A 26,599-nucleotide genomic window follows, 5' to 3' on the forward strand; every position below is an offset into this window, starting at 1 on the left:
AGTGAAAAACGGCGTGAGGTTGTAAAATGTTTTAGGGTTTTTCATTAGATAGTTTGGGCTTGGCCCATATTTAAACATTAGGTTGGTAAAAATAAGGTGGTAAACGGGTTAAGGCGGGTTGGGTTCGGGTTGACCCGACATGAAATCGACCCAATTAGTTAAATAGGTTTAGGCGGGTTGGTTTCAGGTTGGGATTTCCAACCTGAACCCGACCTGTTTAACTTTAGGTCGGGTTCGGGTTGACCCAATTACATAAACGGGTTGAAAATTTCTCTCAAAACCCATTTATTTCGGGTTGGGTTCGGGTCGGGTTATCGGGTTGGGTCAGCTTTTGCCAGCCCTACATACGCACCTTTATACATCAATATATGTATATGTTGTTCACTACCACTTGTAATTGTAAGCATTAAAAAAAAAATTATGAAAATTCTATAGTAGACGTTTAAAATATGACTATCATAACGTATCAATGATTATATAGTATATAATTGATATATTTTCCATTGAACGCTAAAGGTCGCTCTCAAATCTTCAAGTAACGTTCGCATTTATAACTTAATAATACGTTTTTACCCTTGTTATAAACCAATTAAATTTACCTCAAATTTTTTAACTATCGATGAATAATCACAGCTATACAGGAGGTTGATTCATAATTTGCTCATGTTGCATCACACACAACTTCATAAATGTAATTCTAGGAATAATTGATAAGCTTCTATGAGGATGATGGTCTACACAAGACTACAACATGATCGTATTATTACATCGAGTGAAGGAAATACTACTCTTGAGTGACTAAATTTATATATTCTCTGATTTCTCTCCTAGTTTCATGGTTTCCCTTCATTCTGTTTTTTGCAAATTTTGGCAGAGATTTATCTTTAATCTTAAGAACAAGTCACCATTATAGTAAAATAGAATGGTCTTGCTAATCTTTTCATATAAGAATTTGTAGACATTTCGTATAGAATTTTGCCTATAAAACTACAAAATAACATATATTTTAGGTGTATACAAAAAGTACATTCTAGGCAAAAATGCCCATTGTTTTCGCACAGCCGAGAAGGAAACGCCCAAAAATTTCAATTATTGGATTTCTATTTTATACCAAAAATGAAATAATATGCTAGCTAGCTCTTGAATTATAAATGACCATTAATAATCAGTAAAATTCTATTCAAAATATTTACTTTAAAAAAAAAATAATTAAAAAAAAAAAGAGAAAAGAAAAAGAAAAACCAACATTGTGGAACTAACATAAGGTGAACTTGAGTATTTCCTATTATTTTTGAATAAGATTTAGTTCTCGACTTAGTTTTAGCTAATTAGATCCCAACGCTAAGATGTGAAGGTGGATTAGGCTAAGGACATCATCAGATTCATCACCCTCATTATATTCCTAATACAATTGTATCAAACTTTAAGGTAATTTGCTCCATGATTGTAACCCTTTTTTTTTTCTTTTTTTTTTTTTTTACAAAATGATTGTAACTTGTAAGTAGTAAATAGGCTGAAAGGTCCTAACATTAGATCTATCTATCATATCATTTGTTTGGGAAATAAGACGAATACAACAAAAATCCTCGTATATCACACGTCACAGGTTATTAATTCTATATAGTGTACACGTAATATACTTTTATATTATTGATTTATATAATTATAGCAACAAAAAATGCATGAAATTTTTAAAACACTGAACACCCATATATGGGGTCCAATGGTCCATCCATGGTTCTTGTTCCTTATTGAAAACATTTTCATAGTATATTAATAAAGGCACATAAATCAAGGTGTTGAATGAAATTTAGACATCTTCAACATCAACCCGTCACTTTGGACCGTCAAATTTTTCATTAATCACTTTCAAGCCCGCCACCACTCACTGGCATAAATTATTATTTGCCACCAAATTATTCAACTATATAAATATATGTAATTGGCCTCGTACATAATACATAGTCTTCAATAATAACTCTTACTTCATGCATCCTTAGTTCATATATATATATATACACACACATCTACATAAATTTGAAAAAAACTTGTACAACTCAAAAAAATGGAAGGTGACAATAACAACAAAGGTAATACCGCTTCTAAGTATAGAGGCGTTCGAAGGCGGCCATGGGGGAAGTTTGCGGCAGAGATACGTGATCCTAAGAGAAATGGCGCTCGTTTGTGGCTTGGAACGTTTGACACGGCCGAGGAGGCGGCTCGTGCTTACGATAGGGCGGCCTTTGCCTTGAGAGGTCACCTTGCAATACTTAATTTCCCTAATGAACAACACTATCATTCTAGTGATAGTAGTAGTTCTAGTAGTGTTTTTGGTAGAGGAAATTCTTCCTCTACTTCAACGTTTTCTAGAGAGCAAGAGGATCAAAAACAAGTTATTGAGTTTGAGTACGTGGATAATAACGTGTTAGAGGAGCTTCTTGATGCACAACATGATTTAGTAGGAAGATATAATCAATAAGTAGTAGATTTTTCCTACTTAAATTAGCATGTTCTTTATTATCTTTTTTATTTTTCTTTTGTTTTTAGGGGTTTAATTTCTTCATAAATAATCGATGTACGTCACGTTTATGATGTAGTATATGAGTATATCACTACTTTTTAATAATCTACTTTCTTTTATTTTCTAGGATAATTATCGCAATGTCTAACTCTCTGCTCTCATTTAATTTGGTTGTCTCAACTCTCAACCATAAGATATATGATGATTTCATTATGACTAAATGAATTTAGGCTCTTAGACTGTTATTTAATCTAAATTAAAGCATATGTATATATAAATACTTTTCAAGCTATGTTCACATGAATTTAGGTCTTTGATTTATGAATGGTTACTTGCTTGCTTATTGATCAAATCGGAATCATTATAAGTCAGTTTGACGATGTAATTTGAATCAATGACAAGACAACTAAATTAAATCCACTCGAATGTAATATACCGAGAACCAACAACCTTCACGTACATTACTGATTACTCTATTGTATAATTTATATTCTTACTCTTATATATATTCTACGATGGAATTGTAAAAAAGCATGGGAAGTTGGGAACTAACATACATATCTGTTCAATACATGGTAAGAAGCTAGGTAAAAATAATAATAGTGCAACAATGTAAAAGAATGACGAGTCCAATTTTGCCTTAATAATTTCTAAATACGTTTCAAAGACTCTTCTTCCATATCTAGCTACTTGTAAGAAAATGAAATAATGGAGTAGAAAAAAAAAAATCCCATAATAATCGGTAGGCCTTAACATGTACTCCGTACTACGTACGTTATATGGAGCCGCCCACAATTATATTACGTAATGTTATTTCATTAATTTCTTAGTTGTAGTTAATTGGTGTGTTCAAGTAAGCAAAAAAAAATTAATGTAAGGGTTACCGAAGTACGAGGTATTTTGCCCTATAGTTCATAGTTGTTTACTTTTGTTATGCTATACTAGAGTAATTTCTAAAGAATAATTTTAAGTGCACTGTACCATACATGCTATATCGTCATATATATGATACATATCAAACCCGAATAATACCATCACTCGCAAACATTATTGATTGTACTAGTGTAATCACACTTTAATTTACTCATACGGATAATATGAAGCTCCATAAATTCGTCTATCAATTAACACTTCACATCTCTTTCAAGTGCTAAACAGGAGCCTAAGACTTGCTTCATTTTGCATGTTGTTGATTCAAATCATAAAGATTAAGCATATACGATCTATTTTATATGTACACGTAATAACAATTAAAAACAAGATGAAAATTAAAATTATTTGACTTATTCCTCGTATTGTTAAATGTAGTACGTGCTTATCTCAAATAAAAAAGGGTGTATGAATACAGTTTTTTTTAATAACAAATACAGAGTATTCAGTTTTCCTAGCAACAAGTTCTTGACCGTAATTTGTTCAATTAATGTCCCAAAAATTAGATCCAAACAAGTTATTGTACTGCCAGAAGACTCTCTCATATAATCTTAGGTCATCTTCTTTAACATTTTCTTTGCTATAGACTTGTGGTGTTGTAGCAAAATGGATTGGTTGACTACTTGACTCATGACTTCCTTAGAATCTTTACATTGATATACTTCATAGTACGTTCATATTCTTTTAATAAGTAATTATATGAAGTATGAACATATAATGTAAGGTATACTAATTGTATTTTTTAATGTAAAATAATAAAACTAGCACAAGTTATGACATATCTTATGTTTATAGGTCACTTAACTAGAATAAGGATAAAAAGATGTATATCAGTTATTAAGATGCGCGAGATGTGATTGATGTTGATTTTTACTTGGCTTTTAATGAAAGTTAGTAGCTTTCGTCATTTACTCGATTAAAAAAAAGGATATCAAAGTCCTTTGATGAATTTAAAACTATATATCTATAATTTGAGATTGTACGCAGCTGAAAATTTTGCCATCATGCCTTTTATTTGTTATGGCCTAAAATTCAAATGATGAGTCAACTTATAGAAAATCTTAGGTTACGATGAATGAAGCATGCATTCGAGAGAGAAGTGATGAGTGTTGAATTGTCAATTCAGCCTAATGCTTCATCATACATGGCCCATGATTTCCAAAACTTGTAGTCTTATCAAACTTTGAAATTTTAGAAAATGATGGCACAAACAAAAGTTAAGTGAGAGGTGCATCTTTATAGGTCCTTACTCCTTAGCTTGTTCATCTAAATACTTCATATATACGTTATTATAACAATAATTTCATATAATTTGACTATAGTTTTAACTTATATGAACATATATAGATTACTAGATTATTTACACTTTATCTCCACTCATGAAGTTTTGTACTTCGTATTAAATATTGTCTCTGATTTTTTAGTTGTCACCATTTGACTTTTATGTTATTACAAATTATACTTTGACTAGGTTTTGTGATTTATAGATCTTAGTTGTTAAAATAGTGCGTTGACTAGGTTTTGTGATTTATAGATCTTAGTTGTTAAAATAGTGCGTTGACTAGGTTTTAACTGTTACACTATTTACAAACTACATTATACTATATATTCACAAACAATAGTCAAGTGGAATCTTATTTGAATTGTCTCAATGTATATTTTAATAATTTTATAACTTTACAATGTCCGTAGTGAGAGATATTAATTGTTAAAATAGTGTGTTGATAAGCGTGATGAAAGAAAAGTGTCGACTATATAAAACGAAAGTAGTATATAATTTCACAAGACAAATTTGTAGTGAGAAAACCTTTTAAACGTATCATTTAAATTGAGTATGATTCAATTAAGTTAATTTTAAATTTTTGAGTCCTATGCAAGTTATGAGACATTTGTTTCATTTTCATCTAATTAAGATATTTCAAACTCCGAATTCATATTATGGCATTCTATACATCTCTAATTATTACTTTCTTTGTCCTATTGTTGTTCTATTTTAACTTTTATATTTTTCTACTTATAACTTTGACCCAGTATCTTTAATCTCGATTAAAAAAAAAGTATTAAAGTTACGGTGTAGTATTTTGGTAATGTACAATGAGAAAAACGCCATGACAAAAACATGACTTTGCATTATTCTTTTAAAGTGGAGTCTTTCAAAAACTACGTTGTAATTATTTTTCGAGTTGAATTAAACAACTGATGTATGTAATACGTACTCTCTACAAGATTTCATGAATATGTAATCCATTTAAAATCCAGATTAATATGAATCTAACAATAATTGAGTATTGTAGTTTGTACCATAGACGAGATGAGTAATTCGACAGAGTTACCACATAATGAAGACGTCATTGGTCCAATTCTAGTTAAGGGCTTACTTTAAAAAAAAAAAATGACAACCCAAAGAAAAACTATAACAACCTTTGTAAGTAGAGAGCAAGAGAAGAGGAAAAAAAAAAACAATTAGGTTAATATTATTTTATGTTAAATTAAATTATTTATAATATTTTTATCTCTCTCGACTCTTTAAAAAATAATTTCAATATAACGACCTATTATATGCTTTTAGTTGGTACACGATCCAATACTCCATTGTTGATGTAGTAATAGAAAAAACAAAAATTAAATTCTATCTAATGCAAAATAAAATTAACACCAAGTATGTTATAGTGACCTAAATAAATTTTCACCTTTCAAAAGTAATTTTCTTTACTACTAGTATTAGTATTAGGTGTGACATGCATCAAAGGACCAAATGGTGTTATTAATTTTGAATTTTGATTAAGCCATAAAAGTCAAGCGGTCCAATCGTGAAAAGTAAACCTTTGGAAACAATAATTAATGTTGACAAATTGAAAAAGTCATTAAGAAAGTCAATGATGTTTGTGGATGATGTTCGAGTACAGTAATGACCACGAGAAGGAACTAACCTCGTAACAGTATAAATAGCCTCAAAATAGAGATATGATAATTTTCTAACTTTCTCACCCTATTGGACACTATACTTAAAAAGGAGGAATTTTTTTTTATTTATTTTTATTTTTTATTATTTTTTTTTTAAAAAAAAAAAAAAACATTTGAAGATCAACTTGCGTTATTTGTTAATAATTGGTTTTACCCATAACACAATCCAATCAAATCTCCTTATTACAAATATAAATCAGATCTCTTGTACGTAGATAACTGTTAACTACTAAACAATAATGTTTAAGATTCGTGACAAGTGGGACGTTGAAATTTATAGAGTATAAGGTAGAGAATGTGAGAGAGTGCCAATGTACGATGGATAATTGGAGAGTTGGAGATAAGGAAGATGAACCTATTACACTAGCTCATAGAAATTGAAGAACAAAAATACTTTAGTCAAAACTAGCATTTTATTGACAAGCACAACGCCTATTTAAAGTGACAATGCTAGCTTAGGTCGAGTAATAATTTGTAAAAGATGGCATGTAAATTATTTCTGATCATTTCAATGGACTATAAATCATCATAACATTAGAAAATTCTAATCTATACAATTTCGATAATCTATTGACCTATAAATCTTTGGTTATACGTATTAAATAATCACCAACTCATGTTTTGAACTAGTCATCAAGCAGGTATACACAAGTATAGAGAAAAAAAAAAAAAAAAGTATACTCGTTAGACAATCAACTTATTAGTAGAGATAAAATTGATACGTATTACAGTATATTCAAGTCCTCAATCTCTATTGGGTAGGTAAATTGTAGCATAATACAACTCTACCAAGTTAGTGACATTGCTTGGTGATAAAAGGTTTAGTCAAACAAGAATTTCCTCAAAAATGATTAGAAAAAATAAATAGATTACAGTGATAATGTTACTAGATTATCCCATAAGAGATCACTATGAAGTTCAATCTAAAATTAAAATGGAAAGATTTTAGACTACAGATTCTAATTCTAGTATTTTGAAATCAAATTTATGGAGTACGGAGTACAATTCTAATTTTAAATTCATAGTTTTTTTTTTTTTTTTTTTTTTTTTTTTTTTTTTTGAAAGAAATAATATAACATTATATATACATAGTATTTTTTTTTTTTTTTTATTACAATTCTATATTATTCTATATTATATTAATTACAATTTATGAAATTAATCAAATGTATCCGATATTCAAAATGGGCCAAAAATGTTACGAAGTGTTGGCTTAATACTAGCTGCTTTTACCTTCGCTATAATTTGCTTTAAATTAAATAGTTGGCCTAAAATCGGTTAGCTTCTACTGTAAAAGATTTGGACCAAATTGGACATGATCGAAACTTAGAGTGCGTTTGAATTGAAGAGAATGACTTATGGAGTAACTGGCTGTAATTGGTTGTAAAATGTAAACTACTCCGTAAACGACACTACAATATTGAGGTTTATAATTTTCGTCATCAAAATCACATAAATTAACTTGCTAATCATTATAATCATATCAAGATGTCAACTACACCCTTCACTTATCTTCATAGATTTCAGCTCCTGCAATCGTCTTACTTCTTATCATCAGTGATGTCGCGCTTTTTACTTACCCGAACAAGCTTGATTTCTTTGGAAATTCAGGACAGCCCAAACTAAATGCCAAAGACCAATCTCAGGCCAAAGCACAGAGGGGCTATACAGAATGGAGTGTGCACTCTGCCAGATAAGAAAATTGCTCAAGCGGTTTTCTCCAGAAGTCCGAACCACAATATCAGGATTAGGAGCAACCTTCATATACATATGCTTCTCAACATCCATCACACCTATTGAGTGTTTCTCTGTCATGTGCCCATTGCCAGTATAATTGGTTAACCCATACGCCGCACCACATGAATCTAGTATTCTAAGTTCATCCCATTTCTCTTCACAAGATTGTTGAACAGCATTCACAATCTCATTGGTTGAAGTGTAAGCGGTGCAAATTGAGAGCACGGCTTTGGAATTACCAGCAGTGGCTGCCATAGCCTTCTCAGCAGCCAACCTTACTGAGTCATCTAGTAGCCTCAAGTCCCCGATAAAATGAACTCTAACTCCATATTGGTTAACAATGCTATCTTCTTTTAGCAAGCCTTCAATCTTCTCCTGTATAAGCTCCATCAAAAACTTCACTTCCTCAGGACGTCTTTTAAAATTATCGATACTGAAGGCATATACAGTTATATATTTCACTTCCAGCTCATAACAGTACTTAAGCATGGACATTAGAGCAGTAAAGCCTAACTTATGTCCTGCTCCTTCCTCTAATTTCAATCTCCTAGAATATCTTCGGTTTCCATCCATAATGAAAGCAATATGATCAGGGATTGGTCCCATAGAAAGGACACCAAACAAGCATCTCCGTGCAATATTACCCAAGTTACTTGTTAACGTGTCCTGGTTTTCTTTGTGACCCATCATACCAAAATTCTGAGATTGGTAATTTGAAAACAATGATCCGTCTGCAATGTATCACAGTAAAATGAACAACTTAACATGGGAACAGCTATTAATTTTTTTAGTTCGTGAAATAATAGATAGGAGTTAGACACAGTCATAAAGTACATCACACACATTATAACATTTCAAACAAAAAACTTTTTACTAGATATCATGACAATTGTGCCAGTCAAGTTTCAAGTTTTGAAAACCAATCCCCTTTATTTTTTCAGATAGTTTTTGAGGAAAGTCATGCTTACTTACTACTCCGTAGATTCATAAGATTTTCATTGAATATATTCCCTCCACACTATACCCTATCTAGATGAAAATCAATCAATTTTTTCCCTTTTCACGGGGTCTTACGGATAGTTGAATACATCAAATTGACTTAGCCTCTTCACTGATGGGGCTTCAAAACTAAGCTTCACCTTTGTCAGTTTGTTGGCTATTTCTGTTTTTGTTTAGTGAAAAGAGGTATTGATAAAAGTTCAAATGTTCAATAAAATTTGTTGTTGAAATAATATCCCAAGAACACATTTTGCAAACATTTATTCACCAGCTAAAATAAAAAAAAAATCAATCTACGACCATTTTTTCTTTAATTCCATCTGATGTTATATCACCAAATTTGATTTCATACTCCCCTCACATTAATCAATTTGAATGGATTAAACACCCAAGAAGCAATAAACCCCCTAACAAGCCCCATTCCACTTAAATTTAACTTTAACTAATTTTGTTGCAATACAATCCCAAGAACATCATTTTGCAAGCAATTATTCACAACTAAAATTATGAAAACAATCCACAGCCTTTTTGTTTATCTCTCGCGATATCACTATCAACAAATCTGACTCCATACTCCCCTCGCATTAATGTTTTTGAAAGGATTTAACAGCCAAGAATCAATAGCCCCCTGATAAAAGAACCAAATTTCCCTTAAAATTCAACAACATCCCACATCGAAACGACCTTAATACCACCACCACCACCAGCCAACACACGAATTCAAAGTCGAAACCTTTTGATGTCAATCATATACAGCTTCATTCTACTACTATCACATAAGAAGTAGTAACAATTAAGGTTATAAATCTCATGGATGTTAAATAAAATGTAAATCAGTAAATATTTCACCTAAAAACATGCATATGGATTCCAAATCAACCCGAAACTCGAAAAATCATAGTTCATCATAGTCACTCCAAGGTAAGAGTGCAGCAATATCAAAACAAGAATCCTTTCAAATAACAATCAAAATAATTCTTCCAAACATTATTTAATCCAAAATCAAATTCGATTCATAATTCAACAAATTATAATCCAATAACATAAAAATCAAGTAAATTGAAAGAAGATAAACTAACCTTAGTCCTACTCCACTGAATCACAGTCAACTCTAATGGTATTGCCCAACACTTGAATTTTCAAAACTTCAGATCTCAAATTGGATACTACTAACATTAACAACAAACTATAATTAGAAAAACAAAATGAATAATATTATTAATCCCTAAACATTAATAATTAGTAACGAATAATCCAATCGAATATCGATAAATTAAGCAAGAAATCAATGACTAATTATTCTATATGAAAAAAGTTAACAAATCAAATCAATAACCCAATTCAAACTAGTCAATTAAGGGTGACACTGAATTGCAAACAGAAATTTAGAGATTTAAATAGCGCAAATACAAGACCTCAGTTAAGTATGACAATTAGGAAGAAAAAACAAGTCTTTGGAATTATCAGTAATGTATTGGAGTTGAATAAAAAAATAAAAAAAAAAAAGGAGATGAAGAAGAAATAGATTGTGGGAAAATTACATGTATATGAGAGAAAAGTGGCTAATTTATCTAATTAATGATTTTAATCCAAATATCCTACAACAATTGAACAATACTTATCAATTAAGTGATTAAAATCTGAAATTATGAATGATCAAAACAAAATTAACTTATCAATTGTGCATTTCAATCAAATAACCAAACTTTAACCTTAATTTTCAATCAATTAACCAAACTCTAGTAATTAAACAAAATTTATATACCTTAGTCCTTAAACAGCCAAACAGCAAACTCCGAGAGACCGATAAAGGGAAGGACAAGTAGCCGTTGAACGAGGAGAGAGAATGCGGATCTACAACGAAGAAGCAGGGAAAATAATCCGTCTAAGATTTTTTTTTTTTTTTTTTTTTTTTTGTGCTATAATTGCAATTTAAAGTAGACTGTTGACTATTTATACCAAGTGTTGACTTTGTAGTCAATATTTAATTAAAAAAAAGTTAAAAAACCAAAAAAAAAAAAAAAAACTAACAAAACAAAAATTAAATGCATTGAGACATTAGGGTAAGTTTATTTCCTGACCCAAACTCCGTAATTCAGACTCTATCACGTTATTTTTTCACTAACTTTAAATGATTGTAAGTGTATATCTTGAAAAGATTTAAATATTTCAAAACTCATTTCAAAACTATATATAATGTTGCACCACTTTATTGCAAAAAACATAGTCTTGTACTTTAGTCTTGAGTCAAAACTCACCCTTAGCCAAATTCCGAAGTGCACATATGTCTTAGGCGATTTTATTATTGGACTGAGGTTGCTTCAAACCTTACTATAGTGGTCAAAATACAGAAGAAGTATAATGGGCTTTACAAAAATCAAGTGTCATTTTGTTTGTGATAGTAAATTGAACTCCAATTTTGTTCTTTCCTAAACTATGATAAACAAATAAAAGTACATATATGTTGATTATGGTATCAAAGGCCAAACTATTGAGGTATAGAAGGAGAAGTGTCATACTGATTTAATATCCTGAACATATTAAGCATAATCATTGGTTGTAGGGAGAAGGGCAAGAGAATTCATACCCCACAATGAAAGTAGCGTTATTTATATAATTCACTAACAATGATCAAAACAAAACGTGTATTTCTTAAACGGAATAAGTATTATTCATATAACTGATTGAAAATTTTAAATTACATACTCCATAATATGTTTGTTCGTCTAATGAGCCAATACTCATAATTACTCAGTACTCTTATTCAAACGGTAAATTGATCTTATTATTACAACAAAATGAACAAAGTACTAAACATATAAATTCATTCAATTAACATCCTCCTTTTTTTCCACATAAGATGTCCTGAACATTTGAATGAAGTCTGCATATCGAACACCCTCATAAAGTTGAGGATTATTTGCATCAACAAGAGCTTTAGCAGGTTCTACAATGCAGTCTCGTGTTGGCTCGATGAACGACACTACTGTAAATCGTTCTTCATCTTTGTTTGTTACTGCTCGATGCTCCGCGCTACGCAGCTTTCCATTGCTAACAATCTGCAGTAAATTGCATATGAACCTTGAACCAGATCATTTTAATATCTTCACTACATAATTCTATAGGATGTTACATGGTCTAGGCTTCTAGCAGACTTGCACATTGAACAGATTTGTGGAACCAAAACACAAACTTAATTAATGTCCTTAATTGAGCTAACATTAAAATGATGATCAAGTCAAATTATACTTGTTTGATTTTAAGTAAAAGGAGAATATGATACTGCTAATCAGAGTTTTTGATCTAAGATTAATCGACCGTGCAACAACAATGAATTTATGTGTAATTTTATATGCAATCATCTTATATTCTCATGTGAATGTCTTGATTAATATGGTGAATTGTTTATTCAATGTTTCCTAACCAATTTTTTACTAGTGACTAGTGTTGGCCATTGGACTAGGTTGATTGATTGGGCCGAGCTATAAAGTGGGCTAATTAAAGTGGGACATTAGAAAACTAAATTAAAATATGTTTGAGAATTACCTGTAATTGGTATCCAATGTTGACAACAAATGCACGAGGAATTGCTTCGACACCAATCCATTTGCCATCCTTCAATACTTGAAGTCCTGGGACATTCCCTTGAAGAACGAAAGTAATAAGGCCAGGATCACTATGTTTTCTGGTTCCCAAGGTTAAGCTAGGATCAGGGCATTGTGGATAATGGTGAACAGCCATAACATGATTCGCACTCAATTCGTTTGCGAAGTACCCCCGTTCGAGCCCTAGTCCTTCGCTTATGAGCTCCAATAATCCTGATCCTAGCTTCCCAACTCCGCGTACATACTCCCCAACGACATTCCTGAAAATTTTTACTTACTAAATTAAAAATGTTTATATTATAGACGCTCACATAAATATATAGTAGTGTAAATTTGATTAGAACTTATCGTCACAACGTACGTACTGATATTGAATCATACCGGATAGGGATTGTAGATATGTTACCAATTTAATTACCATGGTCCATGGACATTCATTCACTTATCGCATAAGAAAGTAAATCTACATTTGAACTTATTGTACATATGTAGGTGTTAAGTCCATTACCTGCATCTAGTAGGTTTTTCGGGCCAAGATTCAATGCATTCTTCTAAAGGAGTACACAAGAGCCTTACAGAATCACGGCAATTGTGAATATCTTCTTTATCATAATCAATATTGCTTGTGTAAACTATGCAGTTCTTACTCATATCGGATGAATAGAATTTCGAAAGTTCCTCATTAGGAAGCTCAAAAAATTCTTTAAAAACTTCTCTCGTCTCATCAATTACTTTTTTCAGCACTCCATGATTAATCACCTGTATAACATATAAGTACCAAGTTATTACCCACATACTCACCCAATATAATTACGTGTTTGGTTAAAAAATTTAGTTATGATCTATGATCATCTCTAATAATTGATGAAATAGAGGACAGTAGTATAGTATGCTGTGACAGGGCAGTAGTAGTAATTCCATATGTTGTTTGTTGTTATTGTAATTTGTCTGTTCTACTGTCATTTTTAGTTTTTTGTCCTAGAGTGCTGTGAGCTGTAATCTTCCTAGTGGTAGATTCCCTAGGTTATTTTGGGGTAGCTGTCATATAAAAGGCAGAGGGAATGCAGTTGCAGTCATTCAGAAAATACACAAAAATCATGAAATGAAAACGAACCTGAATGACAGGAAACTTTGCTGCTGTTCTTCAAAGTTTGTGCCTTTATTATTTGCTTGTCATCATGGTATCAGAGCACGAGGTTAGTGTATTAGCAGTATTCGTGTATTAAAGCTTGGACCTTTATTTCTTATGAATATTGCCTGTGTTGGATCTGTAAGAAAAACTACAATCTTATAAATTTTAGATTTTTATAAATAGAACTGCTGTATTGTTGCTGTTTAAATTAGCTATGTCAACCATAATAGAAACCACAAGTCCTTTATACCTGCATCCATCTGATGGAAGTAACTCTATCAGTATAGAAAAGTTGGAAGGTTCAAACAATTACAGATCTTGGAAAAGATCAATGGAAATCAATCTGGGATCCAAGAGAAAGTATGGATTTGTAACAGGAATAGTGAGAAGAGATCTTAGTGATCGTGTGAAACAAGAAGCATGGGATACCTGTAACAATATGATTATAGCCTGGATACTGGGAAATGTATCAGATTTAATAAAGAAATCTGTTATGTTCATCAGCAACTGCTCACAGATCTGGAGACAACTTGAGCAAAGGTATGCAATTGCAAATGGGTCAAGGAAGTATCAGTTGAACAAAGAGATATATGAGACTAAACAGTCTGGAAAGAGTGTGACAGACTATTACACTTAGTTGAAGATTTTGTGGGAGGAATTGGAAAGCATGACTAGCTTACCAGCTATCACCACCACAAATGAGGAGATATCTGCATTCATCACTGCTTTGAGCAGGCATCAAGATGAGCAGAAGCTTTTTCAGTTTTTGAATGGATTAGATGATGATTACAGTCAACAAAAGAGTCATTTACTCATGCAAACACCACTACCAAGTGTAGACTCATCATGTAACACACTGCATCAGGAAGAAAATCAAAGGACAATCTTGAAAGCTGTAAAAGAAGAAAGTGAGCCCTTGGCAATGTTTAGTAAAGGAAGTGAAGGTGTGACAGGTGAGGTTACTTGCACTCACTGTGGTAAAGGTGGACATATGAGAGACAAATGCTGGTATTTGAAAGGATTCCCACCTGGGCAGAGAGATTTCAAGGGAAACACTAATAGAGGTGGATTCATAGGAGGTTACAGAGGTGGTAGAAACAATAGAGGAGGAAGAACTGGTAGAGGTGGTGGTAGAACAGCTGCAAATGTGCAGACTGAAACTGGAAGTACTACCAGTAACACTTCCACTTTGCCTTTCAATGCAGCTCAACTGGAACAGTTGGTGAAAATGTGGCCAAATGTAGGAAAATCAAGTGGAACTAGTCAAGAAGAAGAAGATGAGCTAGAGTTCACATATGCAGGAATGGTAAGCTGTCACTATGCAAATGCAGCAAGCACAACCTGGATAATTGATTCAGGAGCTTCAGACCATATGACTGGAAATCTTAAGGTGTTGGAGAATGCAGAGAAGTGCAGAAGTGAAGCAAAAATTAACTTGCCTACAGGACACACATCAGGAATCACTCATAAAGGAGTTGTAAGCCTAGAAAATGGGCTAAAACTCAAGGATGTTCTCTATGTTCCAGTATTCAAGCACAACTTGCTGTCTGTGCAAAAGTTAGTGCAAAGTGAAGAGTGCAAAGTGGATTTTCATGCAAGCTACTGTGTAATTCAAGACAAGAAAAGTGGAGTAATAAGAGGAATAGGGAAGACAGAAAATAGACTATATTATCTGATTAATGAGTCAATGCAGAGTGTAGGGAAGAAACTTGCAGAAATGAAGAGAGAAAGTGGCAAGATGAAAGTTGCCCTGAATACAAGTTCAGTTGTCACCATCCCAGACACTGTGAAGAATGTGAGCAAGCTGAGCATTCCAACACTGTGGCATCAAAGACTGGGTCATGCTCCAATGATCAAAATCAAGAAAATAGAAGAGCTGAGAGGAGTTGATAACAAATGTGAGGACATATGCATAATATGTCCTGCTGCAAAGTTCACAAAACTGCCATATACCCTAAGCAACTCAAGAGCAAAACATGCATTTGAGTTGATACACATAGACATATGGGGAGCATTTAGAGTTCCTACCAGATACAATCAGAGATACTTCCTCACCATTGTAGATGATCTCAAGAGTCACATGGGTGAAACTGCTGAAGGAGAAATCTCAAGCTTTCAATGCATTGAAAGAATTTGTGTGTATGGGGAAGACTCAGTATGGAAAGGAGGTGAAGATTGTAAGATCTGACAATGCATTAGAGTTTGATGATACAAGCTGCAGGGAGTTTTTTTGCAAAAAGGGAATCATTCACCAGACAAGCTGTGTGGACAAGCCACAGCAAAATGGAAGAGCTGAAAGGAAGCACAGGAATATTCTAGAAATGGCTAGAGCTCTCAGAATTCAAGCTGGAGTTCCCTTGCAGTACTGGGGAGATAGTGTGCAGGCAGCAGTATACATAATCAACAGGCTTCCCACTCATCTCTTGAGCAACAAGAGTCCTTATGAGGTACTCACTAACACCAAACCAGCTTATGATCATATGAGAGTCTTTGGATGCTTGGCTATGGCAAGCAACAAATAGAAATGTAGACAAATTCAGCCTGAGAGGTGTTCCTTGCATGTTTTTGGGTTATCCCCTGAGTCAAAAAGGTTATAGACTGTTAAACCTGGCTGAAAACAAAATTTTTGTAAGCAGGGATGTAAAATTCTATGAGTCAATATGTCCATACAAACTGTTCTGTCCTAACAGTAAAACTCGGTCTGAAATTGTAAATAATACTGGGATAAATATAGACAATAAAGGAATAGAAGAGAATGAAGTAGAAACAGTTGAAATTGATGAGGAAATTGAACCATATGAGACAGAGGAAATTGAACAGAATGTGAATCAACTTAATCAACCTGATCAAACTGATCACACTGATCAGACAGATCACACTGATCAAGCTCCAGTGAGGAAAAGTTCTAGAAATCATGTGTCACCACATTGGCACAAAGATTATGTGATGGGAAGAACCAGATCAAACTGCTGTGTGAAATTTGTACCAGAAAAGATAGAGATTGCTGCTGATATTCCACTTAGCAATGCATTCTCTGTCTTCATGTCAGAAGTTACAAAAGTGACTGAACCTAAGTCATTTAAGCAAGCTGTAAGAAGAAGTGAGTAGGTGCAAGCAATGAATGAAGAACTGGAAGCCCTAGAAAATAATGACACTTGGGATGTAACTGACCTTCCAGTAGGAAAAAAGGCAATAGGTTGTAAGTGGTTGTACAAAACCAAATACAAACCTAATGGAAAAAAAGAAAGAGATAAATCAAGACTTGTTGTACTAGGAAATAAACAGATTTATGGTGTGGATTATGATCAAACTTTTGCTCCTGTAGCAAAAATGACCACTGCGAGGTCACTTCTTGCTGTAGCTGCACTTGAAGATTGGATTGTGCATCAAATGGATGTTAAAAATGCTTTTTTGCATGGTGAATTGCAGGAAGATGTGTATATGAAGCTTCCACAAGGATACACAGGAATTGGAAGCAGAATTGAAATTCAAGGAGAGGGGGAGCAAGCTGATTTGAAAACTAACAAAGTGTGCAAGCTGAAGAAAGCTCTGTATGGTCTAAAACAAGCTCCAAGGCAGTGGTTTGCAAGGCTGAGTGGTGCTTTAAAGAGCAACATGTTCACTCAATCAAAGTCTGACCACTCACTGTTCTTGAAGAAAAAAGGAGAGAGCTTTACAGTTGTGCTTGTATATGTTGATGATCTCATTGTTGCAGGCAATGACATGAAAGAAATTGTTGAGACAAAATTGTTCCTTGCATCTCAGTTCCATATGAAAGATATGGGTGAACTGAGGTACTTTCTTGGAATTGAAGTTGACAGAAGTGAACAAGGAATGTTCTTATCCCAAAGAAAGTATGTGGCAGATATCTTGGAAGAGTATGATATGGTCAATGTGAGACCTCTCAAGCTTTCGATGGATCCTCATCTGAAATTGACAGCTGAAGGTGGAAGTGTTCTTAAAGATCCTGAGCCATATTAGAAGCTAGTGGGAAAGCTAATTTATCTCACAATAACAAGGCCTGATATTTCTTTCACAGTTCATGTGCTGAGCAAATTCATGCACAAACCAACTGACATTCACTTGCAGTATGCAAAGAGAGTACTTAGATACTTATCAGGGTCAACACAGCAAGGGATTCTTCTTGCTGCCAAGGGAAGTGCTGAATTAAAAGCTTACTGTGATAGTGATTGGGCAGGTTGCCAGAGCACTAGGAGATCAACATCAGGGTTTTGTATTTTACTTGGCAAATCCCAATCTCTTGGAAATCAAAGAGACAGTCTGTGGTTGCAAGAAGCACAGTAGAAGCTGAGTCAAGATCTATGGCTCTAACAGTGTGTGAAGTAATGTGGGTGAAGCAATTGCTGAAAGATCTGGGAATGACAAAGCTGGGAACAACATCAGTGTATTGTGACAACCAAGCTGCCTTAGCTATAGCAGCTAACCCAGTGCATCATGAGAAAACAAAGCATGTTGATATTGACTGTCACTTCATTAGAGACAAGTCAAGTGAAGGAGTTATTGCCCCTATCTACATTCACAACTCTCAACAAATTGCAGACATATTCACTAAAATTCTGTCTATTAAACAGATGAATCAGCTCATGACCAAGCTTGGAGTTCAGTCTCACACCTCACTCTCAGCTTGAGGGGGAGTGATGAAATAGAGGACAGTAGTATAGTATGCTGTAACAGGGCAGTAGTAGTAATTCCATATGTTGTTTGCTGTTATTGTAATTTGTCTGTTCTGCTGTCATTTTTAGTTTTTTGTCCTAGAGTGTTGTGAGCTGTAATCTTCCTAGTGGTAGATTCCCTAGGTTATTTTGGGGTAGCTGTCATATAAAAGGCAGAGGGAATGTAGTTGCAGTCATTCAGAAAATACACAAAAATCATGAAATGAAAACGATCCTGAATGACAGGAAACTTTGCTGCTGTTCTTCAAAGTTTGTGCCTTTATTATTTGCTTGTCATCAATAATTAAAATAAAAAACGACATAAACAAAGAAATAAGGCTTGTATTACAAACCTGAAAAAATCCAAACTCTTTGCTAGCCTCTATAATATTTTGAATTGTTTCTTTACGATTCTCTCCTTTGGCTTTACCTAGATCAATAACCGGAACATTCCTAGATGCCGGAACAACTTCCTTTCCCGGCCTTTTCTCCGGCGGAAACACATAACTTTCAGGCAACGTTGTGCCATCTGACCAGCTAGAAACAAAACTCTCCGCCATTTAGTTTGTTAGCTTTTAAATCTTAGAGAGTGAGCTTCTTGTAGTGTCTTATAACAAAGTTGAACCTACAATTTTAGAAACAATTACAATATAGTCATTAACCACAAAGGGAACATTATGACCAAAATCAACACCCTTAGATTTTTGGTGTTTATTGGATTGATGACTAAAATTCCGTAGATGAGTAGATCCCTACATAGATATGAAGTAAAATAATTAAGGTCGCGTACTTATGTAACCTTATACTACATGTCTACATCTAGTACATCATTTAAATTAAAAACCACTATTCGTACACATTTGTATCTTATTTCTAATGTTGATAATCAATATTAAAAAACTTTCTAATTCAGTATAATTTTTGTGACTGTGCTAAGTAAAATGACTTCTAAATTTATCTAGAAAGTAACAATAGCATTAATGGCAGAGCAAGCTTTTCCAACAAGTGTGTTCAAATCAATTTAAACTAATTCTTTTTTTTTTTTCTTAACCAAAAGTAAATAAATTTATTATCCTAAATTATTAATAAAAACATTTATATAAACTTTCATAATGACTTAAAATTCCTAAAACCATTATATTATATATTATTATATATTATAATATTGCACATATATACACATAGGGTTGAGATCCAATGAGAAATTTCTTAAGATGAGAAGAATGAAAGGATTAAAAGTGCAAAAAAATTTCACTAAATGTGCAAATTTGATTTTTGAGCGGTTAAAAATATTCGATTTTTTGAAAAAACTGAAATTATGCACATTATGTACAAAATTTATGCATATCAAATTTCATTTTTTTTTTTTTTTTGCACATTAAATTCAAAATATATGCACATTCAATGCAAAATATATGCACATATAATCCTTCTCATTATTAAACCATTCTCACTACAAGACTCTTCTTATTTGACCCTAAATCTATACACATATATACAAATATATATATAAATATGTGTGTTTTACATTGATGGTTTTTTCCGAATTTTGATATCGTATTTTCCAAATTAAATTATTCACTTTCATCCGTAACTTTTTTTTTTTTTTAATTTTTAAAATGTTTGTAACATTTTTTTTCTTTTTTTTTTTACAAAAATTAAGTGAGGTCAATCGACCCTGTTGTCTAGAAGAAATATTAATCATATCCTTTATCAAGAAAGAAATGAAATTAATCAAATTTGTAAAAATAAATGAATACTCGCATGAAGTTATTACCTGGAATTGAAAGTCTCTAATGAACAAAGGAGATAACTCTGAAAAAATAGGCGTACTGAATAGTGAGCGGTAATAATGGAATAGGAGGCTTTTTTTGAGAGCGGCATACGAAGTTGTTTTTTAATCAACGTCCTAATATACATACATACATATATATATATATATAGGGGAGGGATCCGGTGAGAATAGGTCCATATGTGAGAATTCATACTTATATGAGAACTGATTTAAAATTTAGAACATATGAGTAAAAATTTAGAACATGTGAGTAAAAATTTAGAACATGTGACTCAAACTAAAATTCTGAACATATATGAGTAAAAATTTAGAACATGTAAGTAAAAATTTAGAACATGCGAGTTAAAATTTAGAACATATGACTCAAACTAAAATTCTAAACATATGAGTAATAATTTAGAACATTTGTGTGAGTAATATGTTTAGAACATCTAATTTAAGAATTTGAACAAGTGATTAAAAATTTATAAAATTAGCTTTATGAAATTTTAAACATATGAGTAAAATTTAGAACATTTGATTTAAGATTATGAACATGTGAATAAAAATTTAGAACAAACTGATATAGAATATAGAAAGTGTGAGTAAAGAATTTAGAACATACGTGTAAAAAAATAGAACATACGCTTTAAAATCTGGAACATATAATTAAAAATCTTAGAACACACGTTTTAAAATTTAGAACATATAAGTTGAAATTTTGGAACAAGTTATTTAAAATTTATGACATCAAACTTAACTAATTTATGGTTTAGAACATGTGAATACTAAATTAGAACATTTGATTTAATTTAGAACACCTAAGGAAAAGTTTAGAACATCAGATTTAAAATTTAGAACATACGAGTAAAAAATTAGAACATAAAGAGTGTTCTCACATAAGAAACATTCTTACATAAGAAAAATTCTCACGAGAGCCTTCCCCTATATATATATATGTATATATATATATATATATTGGACATAATGTACTATTATATTTGTAATGGATAAATTACAATAATAAGTTCCTATTATTTTATATTAATGCACATATCCATATACAATATACTCGGTATTAGTATAATTGAGTTTATTTTATTTATTTTGTTTAATGCTATTTTAAAACCTTTATTTCATTTCATGGGACTTTTGTCGTTTTCTAGCTTGTATTGTTAGGATTTTATTTACACAAGATGCGTACATGTATTAGTGTATTATGTGTATATTAACCGCAGTAATGCCGTTATGTCCATAGCCCACTTTATTTTTGTTCTCTTAGTCCCATATTAACATGCTTAATATCGTGTACATTAGGATTCGATATTTCGATGTTGCTCAATCTCACACATTGATTAAGGAATTTAAAATTGATTGATACTCCGTATTAGATATCGATCTAGATTTTCTTAGATGCAAGCTACGGAGTAGTAATTTTTTCTTGCATTTAGTTGGTAATGTCGTACAAACTAAGAAGTAGTACAATTGAAGGCATAAAGTTAACTTTCTATCCATTACTCTCTCCGTCCCTAGATTAAAAGCCTATTTCTCTTTATTAATATGAGTAATAAATATTAGAAATACACTTATAATCAAAGGACAGAAGGAGTATATTGTTGGGTTTCTCGTAACATGGTTTGGAAATGTAAAAAAATTTGCAGGAAATCTAGATTAATACACTTAGGCCTTGTTTAGTTTACCTTATTTTTACTAATTTCTAAAAAAGTAAGTTTAGATCAGATCAGATCAGAAAAAATAATTTCAGATCAGATCATCGTTTTGTGTGCAGTTTTTTATCGCTAAATATCTTTAATTTCGTAATGAAAAAAATAATGAAAATAACATATTAATAAAATACACATTATTATGAATCTAACAAGACCCCACTTGATTTTTTTTTCATATAGATTATCGTGTATTTAAGGTCAAAATTTAATTAAATTTGACATTCAGATCAGACTAGATTACTTCAAATAAGCAAAAATAAGGTGAAACAAACAAATCCTTATACTCCGTAGTAGACTTTTCAGCATTGAAAAATTAGAAACGACTTTGTGGTCCATACACATCCAAAAAAAAAAAAAAAAGAAATTCTTTTTTTTGAGGCCTGTCAGTTTGGGCTTTGTCAAAATCCGAACTACACATTGATTGATGTCCAAGGCCATTTGTGATGGGCCTGACTGAGGTTGCTACATTTGGGCCTTAAATTCTTTAAATTTGTTTGTGAGATTAAATTAAAGTCCAATTTAGTCATTTTCTAAAATTTTCTAAACGAGTGCAACCTAGACTTGACAATTCTGACCCAGATCCGATGACTCGACCCATAATCCAAAATTGATCCAAAAACATTGATCCGAAAATGACCCGAAACCCGAAATTGACCCGACCCATACCCGATCCGAAAATAGAGCTGACCCGACACCCGAACTGACCCGACCCGACCCAAAAATGGAGCTGACCCGACACCCAAACTGACCCGACCCAAAGTTGACCCGACCCGAAATTGACCCGAATTGTTTGACCCGAACAGACCCGATACCCGAAATTGACCCGAACAAACCCGATATCCAAAATGTCCTGAACTAAAATTACCTTATAATTGAACTTAAAATGTTTTGTACCAAAAATAACTCAAATTGTTCATCTTTAATCGTAGATAAGCTCACAAACTAAATTGGTAGTGTTTGTTATAACAATAACAAAAAATACTACAACCCGAACATGACCCAACCAGATTTTGACCTGACCCGAACATATTTGACCCGAAATGGACCCGACCCAAACGTACCTGACCCGAACTAGACCCGATTCCTGACCCGGAGTTGACTCGAAACCCGAATCGACTCAACCCGACCCATACCCAACACGAATGTTAGCTGACCCGAAAGTGACTCGATCTAGACTCGACCCGACCCATTTGCCAGGTCTAGTGCAACCCCAAGAAAACATATCCAAGTACACCTTGACACAAAGGTAATTGTTAGAGGACCAACTCAACCAAAAGTTTAAGCTGATGGTTGAGGCCCGCGAATATGTTTTTATACTTTATCACTCCCCCTCACATGAAAGGCCCTTTGAGCTTGAAATGTGGATGCAACACAGGCCCACCCATACCTGGTGCGAATTAATTCCACTTTGAAGGTGGGGCAGATGAGATTCGAACCAGTGACCTTTGTGCCACGCTGGCTCTGGTACCATGTTAGAGTATCAACTCAACCAAAAGCTTAAGCTGATGGTTGAGGCCCGAAAATATGTTTTTATACTCTATCAGTAATAATAAAATTTATATACTCGACTAAACAATTGTTAGAAAAGTGCATGTATTTTGAAACGGAGTAGGTATTATTTATATAACTGATTGAAAGGTCTAAAATTACATACTTCGTACAAATGTTTGTTCATCTAATGAGCCAATACTAATATTTATACAATACGCTTATTCATACCAATATTTGCAATTCATCTCTAGATTATATACTCCATACTAAATAATAATCCCGACTTATCTACTTACTGTTCATTTTCGAAAAGCTCCAAAACTTTAGCAGGTTCCCAAGTACTATGAGCTTTGAAAGTCTCAATAAACTCAGCATATTGAAATTGCTTATAGAGTGGTGGATCACCCATTTTAACAAGAGCTTTAGCAGGTTGAATGATGCAATTCTTTGATGGTAAAATGAAGTATGCTGCAGTTGTTCTAGCTTTCTGTGTATTTGTCACCACTCTATGCTCAGCACTTTTCAGCTTTCCATTACTAATAATCTACCACAAATAAATTGAATACCATGTATTAGTATTAAACATTTGGATCTCATGCTGTTTTAAGCTTTGTTCTAATCTCTCAACATAATCAATAATAAAACACAACTTTTCACTAGATGACCTATTTTAACTATTATGATGTATTCAGCTCTAATGCCTACATATGTGTTTCAGTTTATATTTATCACGGGTCGATTAGTGTTATAAATGTTTATCTTATGCTTTAATTGATATTTTTCCAATCTTGGGTAACATTTTCTTAATGTCTATGGGCCTGTATGATTGTATCCATTGTTATTTACTCACTTTTAGTAAGATAAGGAAATTAAAATCAATCACTCAAATTGTTACTATTTTAGGATATATGATTAGTTTTTTGTCCATATAACATAATAAGTTCAATTTGATAAGATCAAGACTATATATTCAGATAAGATGTAATAAGCTCAAATAAGATACGGTGTAGCTTTACAGCTAGCGGGCCAATAAGATAACATAAATGAAATTCGGGTGAAAGATTCATTACCTGCATTTGGTAGCCCATGTTAACCACAAATGCATTCGGACAAGGCTTAACAAGGAGCCATTTGTTGTCAACACAAACTTGAAGGCCAGGAATAGTGTCTTGAAGAAGAAGTGTTATTACATTTGGATCACAATGCTTTGGTAACCCTAAAGTTAATCTTGGATCAGGACATGGTGGATAATGGTTCACTGACACAAAAGAATTCTCATCATAACCATTTCCAAAAAATCCAGATTCTAGCTCTAAACCTTCACATATTAGGTCTAGAAGTCTCAACCCTAGCTCGCGCACTTGAGTAGAATATTTCGCGACCACCTCCCTACATATCATGAACGAATACACTAGTGAATACGTAACAAAAAAAAATCTTATACATTTAAACTAGAATGAATATGAGATACCTTATTTGTCGTCTTATTACAAACATAAAAAAGATGCATAAATTAAAAAAGCAATATATAAGCTAAGAAGCTACGCAATTTTTATAAGTATTAAAATCTAATATGAATGCAAATGCCGGTTCTATTTACCTTTTTCACAGTTTTCAATGTCCTTAATAATAATCAAGAGAAATCAAATGAGCGAATAAGTATAATTACCTGTATCTAGGAGGGTTTCGGGGCCAAGAATCAATACAGCCTTCCAAAGGAGCACAATTATGTTTCAAGCAGTCTCTCCAATAGTGAATTTCTTCATTGGCATAGTCAAAACTGCTTGTATAAAGTCTGCATTTCACATTACTTTCCTCAGAATATAAATGTGATTTCTCCTCAAAAGGTAACTCAAAAAATTCCCTAAACACCTTCATAGCATCTTCCATTACTTCTTTTGCAACTCCATGGTTGATCACCTGTTTCATATTAATTAACACTAATTATCACATTATTATAAAAGACTTATCCACTAATCCACATGAAATTTCTTTTATTTACCAATATTACTTGTACAATTCTTTTTTCGAAAATATTAATATGCATGTATGTATATGATAATAATTTTTGGTAGAAAATATATGCAGAATATTCTTCCACTTGGTTTATGATTAATAACTTAGTAAAATATAAAAGTACGTCTTAGAGTGTTCTTTCTTAAATCAATTAAACTACTCCGTACCTTTTTTCTCTTGTTGTGATAACTATAACTATATGATGAATTATCTCCTTTAATATATTTGTAGTGTTTGTACTACGAATATGTTACACCCTAATCGATTACGAGGTAAAACTCAAACTAGCAAGTTTTAAAATCAATCATTTTAAAAATTTATAAATTATATGGTTAGTAAGAATAATAATAATGCATAAAAGAAGGAATACGAATAAGAACCTGGAAAAAACCAAAAATTTTGCAAGCCTTGATAATTTGCTCGACAACAACTTTTCGATCATTTCCATTAGCTTTGAAGAGATCAATCACTGGAATTTCGCATGCAGGATAAGAAATTTCTCCTGGTCTTTTTTCTGGAGGAATTATATAATTTTTTGGCAACGATTTCCCATTAAACCAGCTTGAAACTATCTTTTTCTCCATTAAACCCCTTAATTAAACTCACTAACAAAAAAATTGGAACTATAAGTTTAATTCAGTTTGAAGTTTATTATCATAGTGTATTTATATATGAAGCTAAGAAGAAGAACATACAATGTATGAAAAGGTCAACTTATAAAAATATTCTTTTCTTTTTATTTTATTTTTTTATGCTAATTATAAAAGGATTTGAATTAATTAATGTAATGTCGTCTCAATAATATTGAAGGTTACTTAACTGGCTAACTCATGCTATTTTTTGTATGTTTAATTTGTCACGGCTTATTTCTTATTGATCATATAATATTCAAAAATGTCAACTAGAATATTGAATAATAATATTGATATTTATTTCGGTTACATTATTGTATATACTTCCTATTCTATCTAGAAGTAGCATGTTTATCCCTTTTTATTTTTCATTTGATATTTATTATTATATTAGCCAA

At 32.4% G+C, this 26,599-nt stretch overlaps 3 protein-coding genes and 1 pseudogene across 4 annotated transcripts; 1 reads left to right on the forward strand and 3 right to left on the reverse strand.

The window, feature by feature from the left end:
* The first annotated feature begins 2,065 nt into the window (after positions 1-2,065).
* LOC145568046 (ethylene-responsive transcription factor ERF098 pseudogene) lies at positions 2,066-2,479 on the forward strand (annotated as a pseudogene).
* A 5,270-nt stretch (positions 2,480-7,749) lies between these two features.
* On the reverse strand, positions 7,750-11,061 carry LOC145568170 (dehydrodolichyl diphosphate synthase CPT3-like). 2 transcript variants are annotated; one of them, XM_081627611.1, is made up of 3 exons: positions 10,917-11,061; positions 10,231-10,317; positions 7,750-8,883 (listed from the first exon to the last, which is right to left on the reverse strand). In XM_081627611.1, the coding sequence occupies exon 3, from the start codon at positions 8,840-8,842 to the stop codon at positions 7,988-7,990; it is 855 nt and encodes a 284-aa protein (XP_081483737.1). In that variant the 5' UTR covers positions 8,843-8,883; positions 10,231-10,317; positions 10,917-11,061; the 3' UTR covers positions 7,750-7,987. The 2 variants fall into 2 exon arrangements, with proteins under 2 accessions (XP_081483737.1, XP_081483738.1); XM_081627612.1 differs by having other exon boundaries at positions 10,231-10,320.
* A 916-nt stretch (positions 11,062-11,977) lies between these two features.
* LOC145568171 (flavanone 3-dioxygenase 2-like) lies at positions 11,978-19,121 on the reverse strand. Its single transcript, XM_081627613.1, has 4 exons — positions 18,915-19,121; positions 13,265-13,515; positions 12,698-13,016; positions 11,978-12,210 (listed from the first exon to the last, which is right to left on the reverse strand). Exons 1-4 carry the CDS (start codon positions 19,119-19,121, stop codon positions 11,980-11,982), a joined length of 1,008 nt encoding a protein of 335 aa, XP_081483739.1. The 3' UTR covers positions 11,978-11,979.
* Positions 19,122-23,820: 4,699 nt separating this feature from the next.
* Positions 23,821-26,165, reverse strand: LOC145568172 (protein DOWNY MILDEW RESISTANCE 6-like). Its single transcript, XM_081627614.1, has 4 exons — positions 25,950-26,165; positions 25,223-25,473; positions 24,624-24,942; positions 23,821-24,097 (listed from the first exon to the last, which is right to left on the reverse strand). Exons 1-4 carry the CDS (start codon positions 26,151-26,153, stop codon positions 23,846-23,848), a joined length of 1,026 nt encoding a protein of 341 aa, XP_081483740.1. The 5' UTR covers positions 26,154-26,165; the 3' UTR covers positions 23,821-23,845.
* Between the last annotated feature and the right edge of the window lie 434 nt (positions 26,166-26,599).

Source organism: Chenopodium album, chromosome 11 (genome assembly GCF_948465745.1).
Source record: "Chenopodium album chromosome 11, dcCheAlbu1.1, whole genome shotgun sequence".
In the NCBI taxonomy this organism is placed as follows: Eukaryota; Viridiplantae; Streptophyta; class Magnoliopsida; order Caryophyllales; family Amaranthaceae; genus Chenopodium; species Chenopodium album.